Here is an 8,283-nt window from a genome sequence, read left to right on the forward strand (position 1 = left end):
ATGCGCTCCTACCCCCTGAGCTGTCTCCCTGTGCCTGAGCAGCCCTTCTTTCTCTCTTACTTGTTCTCTCATATGGATAATTTTTGAGTTGCTTCTTTCATTCAACGTTATGTTTGTGAGATTAATCTATAATATTTTATGTAGCTTATTCATTTTTCTTTGCTAGACAGTATTCCACTTTATGAATAACTTTGTTATTTTTAAATAAATAATAAAAATAATAGCTAACACTGATTGAACACTTACTATACTAAGTGGTGTTATATAAAGATGTTTTCCTGTATTAAGTATTTTGAAGCTCATATAGTACAAGTAATGCTCTTGTAATGTCGGTGCCTTTATGATTCCAGTTTTATTAATGAGGAAGCAGAGTCACAAAGAGGGAAAATAATGTGCCCAAGCGTTGGAAGCAGGCGTCTAATTCAGATGGTCTGACTTCAGAACCACAGAGTTGATTAATTTAATTGTTGTCATCATTGGGTTCTGTCAGGTCAACTTTCAACTCATAGTGACCCCATGTGATGGTAGAATTGCCCTGTAAGGTTTTCTGGGCAGTGATTTTTATGGGAGCAGATTGCCAGGCCTCTCTCCTGTGGAGCATCTAGATGGGTTCAAACTGCCAGCCTTTCTGTTTGCAGCCAAGTGTTTAACCGTTGTGCCACCAGGGCTCATAGTCTCAATTAAGTGGATGTTTGGACCTTCCTGTAAAATCTTGCATTTTTGTTTTAGTTCCTGTAGGTGAAAACACTTTTCCTCACACAGTTACCTTGGGCTGTAGCTTTAGAGCTCTTTCTACTTTTTCTCTTTGAGTCTTTTCAAAATATTGCCACCAAAATTATTGCCCTAGTTTTACCATTCAGATTTGAATTCTAATTGAAATAATTTTACCATTCAAATTTATTCTGTGCCTCTCCCCAGACATTGACTCCTAATTCAAGCATTCTGCTTCTTTGCTGATGACTAGTTTCCCAGCAAGCTTTGCTCCTTCAGTCTTTGCTGCTGCTCCCAGGGCTCCCCTCGCCTTTCCCCATTCATTGCAGTTTCTACGCTTATGGATCTCTTGCTCTCTGTGCGCGTTTTTGATGCCCCTGTCCTTGTCCCTTGAACTTTCCCCTTCCAAACTCTTTTAAGCATAGAGCACTAGTGAAGAATTTCAGAGGAATTAGGCATGACAGCTTCAGCATATTCAGAATAGTTTGATACGTTTGGGTCTGGGTTTCGTGCATTCAGCTGATTCCACAAATATACATGGAATTATACTTGCTCACTCTGCATTTTGTGTGGCTGATTTATTTTTCTTAACCTTTGTCTCTCACCCTCTTTCCCTTCAAAAAAGTGAGTTAGGCATTATAGTCACCATTTTCAGGCAGGGAAGCCTGTCTAACAGAAGTTTGAGAACTTGACCAGTTCAATAGCTTATATGCAGCAAAGTTGGGCTTCAAACCCAGGTCTTGTAATTCCCAACTTTCTTTCTCTCTGATCACAGCAACCTCTATGGAAATGGTAACTGATAAGAAGGGAAATAGTTTTGTTTGCTCTTTCTTTAAGTCCATTCCTTCTATTTTTTTTTTTTTTTTTTTTAACTGCTAAACATTTACTGGGTATTTGCCTTATGCCAGGGACTGTGCTAAGCACTCAGGGGGAGTTACAAATTGAGTAACACATGGGCCTGTCCTTGACAAGCCCGTGGTTTAGGAGATATGTCACCCAGTCACGGTCTAGTATGCTTTGCTGTGTTGGAGGTGTGTCTATACCCTTGGGGGTGGACGAGGTCCAGGAAAGTTCCTCAGAAGAGGAGTTGGCCACATGCAGTAATTAAAATTATTTCTCCCTGTCAGATAGGTTGTTGTGTGTGCCACTGAGCTCATTCTGACTTACAGTGACCCTGTGAGGCAGGGAAGAACTATCCCTCAACCTTAGTGTTTCCAAGGCTGTAATCATGGAGGGAGCTCTGGTGGCACAGTGCCTAAGGCATTTGACGGCTAACCAGAAGGCTGGCTGTTCAAATCCACCAGCCACTCCTTGGAAGGAAAGTTGGGCAATCTACTTCTGAAGTGATACTGCCTCGGAAACCCAAGGAGGGGTCTCTATGAATTGGATCTGACTCAACGCCAGTGACTTTGGTTTTTGGTTTTTGGAATCACTATGGAAACTGATTGCGTCTTTGAACTATGGAGCAGTGGGTGGGTTTGAGCTGTTGTCCTTTTGGTTAGCAGCAAGTGCTCAATCACTGTGCCATCAGGGCTTCTTATACTTTAAAAATATTTCTTCACATTTTACCTTCCTGCTTGTGAACCTACAGTGGCCTGATGTGGCCTCTGAGGTCACCTCCAGTTCTCTGTTCTCTGACCTACCACCCGCTTACATCAGTAATTTTCTACTGCTTTCACGCCACGGGCACAAATGGACCTCCCTGTGCAGATGACTTGTGCTACTGGGCTTCTCTGTCCCAGTACTTGCCATTTTTCCTGCTAAGAACATTCCAACAAAGCCATCTTCTTCTCTACCAATTCATGTCACTCTCATTAAAATCTGACTCTTGGTATGTTTCCAGAAACCATATCTGTTTAGATACATCTGACTAATGCTTAATAATTGATTGCTTCCCTCAGACCTGTAAAGTTTCTAGTATCACATAACATATAAACAGTTGCTGTTGAGTTGACCCTGACTTACGGCAGCCTCATGTGTGGCAGGATAGAGCTGTGCTCTGGAGGGTTGTCAGTGGCTGGCATCTCAAAATTAGATCTCCAGGCCTTTCTTGTGGAGCACCTCTGGGCAAACTTGAACCTCCAGCTCTCCGGTAACCAGCTGAGCACATTAACCCTTTGCACTACCCAGGGACACCTACACGCGGTATTCAGATATCTCATTTAGGTCAGTTTTGCGAGCATTATGATGATGATTCTTTGTCTCTAACTTGTAGTGTTTTCTGTGAGACAATTTGTTTGTTAATATCGTGAGTTCCTTTATGTTTCATATATGGCTTGGAGTAGTTCTTATCTAGGCTTGAGTTCTGTTCTGCCATCTGCTGCCGGTGTGACCTTGGACAAGGCACTCCGCTGTCTGAAGTCTCAGGGTCTCCATCGGTGACGTGGGAGTGTTGCCTGTCCCATTCCACTTTGTGCATGTGACCACATGTATGAATGTAAGGTTTGGATTTCTTTTGACCTCTCTGCATAGAACATTTTCTTTTCGGAATAGTGAGGAATACAATGTGCTGTGCTGCACTTTTAGTCTTGAAGGGAATTGAATCCACTGCTCTCTGTTCCCATGGCCACTCCGGTTGCGTGGCCACCATCGCCTCCCACCAAGATTATTACTTCAGAGACCTCAGAAAGCAGTCTTTTTGCCTCTCATCTTGCCTCCCTCACCCTGCCTCAAGCAGTTGCCTTTGTGAGCTTGCTTCAGAGACAATCCAAACTTGCTAACATGGTCTGGAAGACCCTTGTGGTCCAGCTGCTGCTCACTTCTCTTCCGTGTTCAGCTGCTAACCTAGGAGGCTAAGGCTCTGAGCTTTCAGGCACAATAGCTTCCCTGCCTGGGTCTTTTCCCCATTTTAGTCATCTCCCCGCCCCAGCCTTTAGCTTCGTTGGATAATACCCACCTTTTAGGTTTTAGTTTAGGTGTCACTCCTTTTAGTTGGATACCCTCTAGTCTGGATCAGATATTTTCTTACCTGCCCTGTTCTCCCACCTTCAACCCTCTACAGTCCCCCATTGTAATAATGGTGATAAACATACCAAAAAAACCACTGCTGTTGAGTCTATTCTGACTGAACGATCCCCTATTGGATTTCTGAGGTGGTAAATCTTTATGGACATAGATTGCCCCATCTTCCTTCCGCAGAGTGGATGGTGGGTTTGAACCACCAGCCTTCTGGTTAGCAGTCAAATGCCTTAGGTACTGCGCCACCAGAGTTCTCTAATACTGAACTGAAATTGCCTGTGTGAGGCTGTCTGGGTGCTTTATTGAAATATCCCAAGTGCCTGGCACCCAGCACTGCAGCAGTAAAATGTCCATGAATAAGCCCATGGGGCTTGGGTGGGCTTATTGAGCATGAAACTGCCTGCCCAGACAAGGGGCAAAAATCATACTCCTTCCTATTGAGTTGATTATTAGTCATGGCAACCCCATGTATTTCAGATTAGAACTGCTCCATGGGGATTTCTTGTCTGTTATCTGTATGAAAGAAAATTGTTACACTTTTTTCCTTGGTGCACTGGGTGGGTTAAAACTGCCAATCTTCTGCTTAGTAGATGAGTACAAACCACTTGTGCCACCCTGGGACCTCCCAGACACAGAGAGCTGGTTATTTACCACCAGTCATATATTTACATTGTGGTCCATGGCGTCTACCAGGGTATACTTAACCTGTCTTTTTATTTTCTCAACAGACAAAGATGTGAGCAGTGGGAGTTATAATCTTTCCTCTGCAACTGGCAGCTACTACAGTTGTGTTAGCCAAATCACCATAGGTGAGCGATTGTGTCATTTTATTTTATGAACAATATATTGCCTAGAAAGGGAGGGGGGAGGCTGAAAAAGGGGTAAGTAGAAAATGTAAGCGTTTAAGTGTTTATTACCAGATTCAGTTCAATTGCTCCTGGACTCACTTTCCCGAGGCGCCCTCTTGTGGATCTGTAATGCTTTTGCATAAAATTGGACAGGAAATGTGGTCCAAGGGAAGTTACTTCTCAGTTCAGTAGACCCACTTCCCCCAGCTTTTAGTCACTTGTTTTACCCTTTTCATCCACATACCACCTGTACTATTATTTGCTAAATATTAAAACTTATAGCTTGAATATTTATAGTAATCAATTTAAAAAATTGTGTGTCACAACTGCAAATTGAAAATGTATGTTATGTGCTGCGAGTATAAGATGGTGCTTGCAAACATATAATGAAAACAAGTCAGTGCTGTTGAATCATCACTAGAAACAGTCTCCCAGGAATGCTCTGGGTAAAAGTGCTTGTTCCTGTTTAAAGAGCATGCCAGGCAAGTGTTAAGAGTGTTGTTAAAAGCCAGAGTGAGTCTTTCCTGTTGTGATGAGATTGAAAGAAATTGGACAGGAATAACATACCCATTATGAAGCTTTCCATGTTATTTAATGCACGTATGTACCTCGCAAAGTCCACACTTGTGCCACCATTAATAGTCATTCTATATTTTGAGAAACCCTGTGTGTACCAGATGCCCTGAGCCCTACCTTCTCAGAAATAACATCTCCATGTCATAGCAAGTAGTCTTCTTAGACATTTTGGGCATGTTGTGCTCTCTATTTATCCCCATAGGACCTTTGCCCACTGACAAAACATAAAAGGAATTGTCTCCTAACTCCCCTCCTGCTCAACCTTAAACATGTCTTATTTTAATCAAAGTGGAGCCCTCATGGCACAGCTATTAATGGAAAGATCAGCAGTTCGAACCTACCAGCTACTCCCTGGGAGATGGATGAGGCAATCTGCGTCTATAAAAATTACTACAGCCTTGGAAACCTATGGGGATAGTTCTACTCTGTCCTATATGGTCACTATGAGTCAGAATTGACTTGACAGCAATAGATTTGGTATTATTTTGGTAAAAAAAAAAAAGGAAGAGTGATCCTGTTTATTTGCTATCTATACCAAGGAGCTCTGGTGGTGTAGTGGTTGAGGCATTTGGCTGCTAACCAAAAGGTTGGTAGTTTGAACCCACGAGCTTGTCTGTGGAAGAAAAATGAGGCAGTCTGCTTCTGTAACGATCGACAGCCTTAGAAATCCAATGGGGGGTCTTTATGAGTCAGATTGACTCAAAGGCAGTGAGTTTTGATTGGGTTTTGTCTGCCAGTTGCTGTTGGCTCTTTGCATACATTATTTGATCAGAATCCTATGGTAAAGGTGCTATTATATCCCCATTTTTCAGATGAGGAAACTTGCTCTCTGTCACTCAGCCAGAAATTGATGTACCCAGGATTTCAATCCAGGTGTCTCTGACATGCAAGCCCATGCCCTTAAGCACTATGTAATAATTTGTCAAATGTCAGTGATGTGGACCCCTACAAAGATAAACAGAAATTACGAAACCCTAAAACTGATTTATAGTATTTTTATTACCAGATTACTGAAATGTGTTCAAGCATAAAACTAAATGTTGTTGTTTTTAGGTTGTTAGGTGCTGTCGAGTCTGCTCTGACTCCTAGCAACCCCCTGGGTACAACGGAACAATCCACTCGTCCGTTTCTAGCAGTATATTGGACGGGGTTTCACTGCTTTCCTGAGGTTTTGAGTGGTCAGTTTCTTCAGAAGTGAATGGCTGCCCTCCTGTCCTTTTTCCCATCTGTCTCAGTTGGGAAGCTCCACTGAAACCTGTCCACCATGGGTGACCCTGCTGGTATTTGAAATACTGGTGGCAGTTTCCAGCCTAACAGCAACACGGAAGCCACCACGGTATGACAAACTGACAGACGAATGGTAGATTATTGTTGTTAGTTGCGATTAAATCCGCTCCAACTCATAGGGAACTTTTGTATCACAGAGTGAAACATTGCCCAGTCCTGCCTGGCTTCTGGTTGTTGATACGTTTGAGCCCATTGTTGTGACTATCACGTCAGTCCGTTTCATTGAGTTTCCCCCTTTTCTGCTCTCCCCTCTACTTTCCCAAACATAATGTCCTTTTGTAGCAATTGGTCTTCCCTGATGATGTATTTAAAGACGTTGAAGTCTCCCCATCTTTGCTTTTAAGAAGCATTCTGGTTACATTTCTCCTAAGACTGATTTTGTTCATTCCTTTGGCAGTCCACAGCACATTCAGGATTTTTCACCAACAGTAAAATTTGAATGCATCGTGTTTTCTTTTTTTATTGCCCAGCTTTCACATGTATGTGACGTGATTGAAAAGACCATGGCTTGGGGCAAGTGTGACATCTTTGCTTTTTAAATCTTTAAAAAGGTCTTTTGCAGGAGATTTGCTCCTTTTATGTGGCATTTGATTTGTTGATTATTGCTTCCATGGACACTGAGAAGTAAATCATTGACAACTTGAATTTCTTTGCCATTTATCATGATGTTTATTGCTCTAGTTGTGAGGATTTTCATTTTCTTCACATTCAGGTATAATGCATACTTAAGTCTTTGACTTTTATCAGCAGGTGATTCAAATTGTCTTCCTTTTTGTCAAGCAAGCTTGTGTCCTCTGCATGTTGCAGGTTGTTAACGAGTCTTCCTCCAATCCTGATGGTGCATTCTTCTTCATACAGTCCAGCTCCTCAGAGTATTTGTTCAGCACACACATTAAACAAGCAAAGTGAAAGTGTGCAACCCTGCTGCACACCTTTTCAGGTTTTAAAACATGCAGCATCCCCTTGTTGTGTTTGAACAACTACCTCCTGATTCTTGTACAAATTCCGCACAATTAAGTGTTCTGGATTTCCATTCTTTGCGATGTATCTATAATTTGTTATGATCTATACAGATGCCTTCATGTTGTCAGTAAAGCATAAGTAAACATCATTCTGGTGTTCTGTGATTTTGATCAAAATCCTTCTGCCATCAGCAATGATATCTCTTGTTCTATGTCTTCTTCTGAATCCAGCTGGAAGTTTTGGCAGCTCCTTGTTGATGTATAGCTTTGTTGTTGTTGTTATATGCTGTCGAGTCAGATCCGACTCATGGTGACCCCTCCTTGGGTTTCCGAAGCAGTATCGCTATGGAAGTAGATTGCCCCATTTTCCTTCTGAGGAGTGGCTGGTGGGTTTGAACCACCAGCCTTTTGGTTAGCAGCTAAGTGCCTTAGGCACTACGCTACCAGAGCTCCCTATAGCTTTAGTCTTTTAAAAATTATATCCAGCAAAATTTTGCCAGCATGTGATATTAATGATATTATTTGGTAGTTTCCACATTCTGTTTGATTGCCTTTCTTTGGAGTGGTCATGAATATGGATCTCTTCCAGTTGGTTGGCCAAGGAGCTGTCTTTCTGTGTGGAAGATCCTGTTACTTCCCCCATTTTATAGATAAGGAAGCTGAGTTCCTGAGAGGTTAAAAAGTTGCCTAAAGATACATGAGTAGTAAGAGTTGTGAATTTGAACCCAGATCATCAGGCTCCTGACTGTTGAGTGACACTTTTGTGTCATGCCATCTTGCAGACTACTGGCCATGGGCCACGTTTGCTTCTCTGCTCCAGTCATCTGGGGCCACTGTATTGGAGTCTTACTGACCTGTGCAGTTGCCTCTGAAGGGAATGTGGGTAGGGCAGTGTCTTAGCCTAGGTACATGAATGTAGAGATACATACATGTTATATTAT

At 42.4% G+C, this 8,283-nt stretch overlaps 1 protein-coding gene across 1 annotated transcript in view; it reads left to right on the forward strand.

Moving 5' to 3' along the window:
• ANO4 (anoctamin 4) overlaps nt 1–8,283 on the forward strand; it is a 737,041-nt gene that overhangs the window by 91,121 nt on the left and 637,637 nt on the right. Inside the window, exon 4 of the mRNA XM_042781823.1 lies at nt 4,299–4,478. Coding sequence (XP_042637757.1) covers nt 4,299–4,478 — 180 coding nt within the window. The remainder of the gene's footprint in view (nt 1–4,298; nt 4,479–8,283) is intronic.

The sequence above is a fragment of the Orycteropus afer genome, unplaced genomic scaffold (genome assembly GCF_000298275.1).
Source record: "Orycteropus afer afer isolate SDZICR_OR568_19922 unplaced genomic scaffold, OryAfe1.0 scaffold00177, whole genome shotgun sequence".
Lineage (NCBI taxonomy): Eukaryota > Metazoa > Chordata > Mammalia > Tubulidentata > Orycteropodidae > Orycteropus > Orycteropus afer.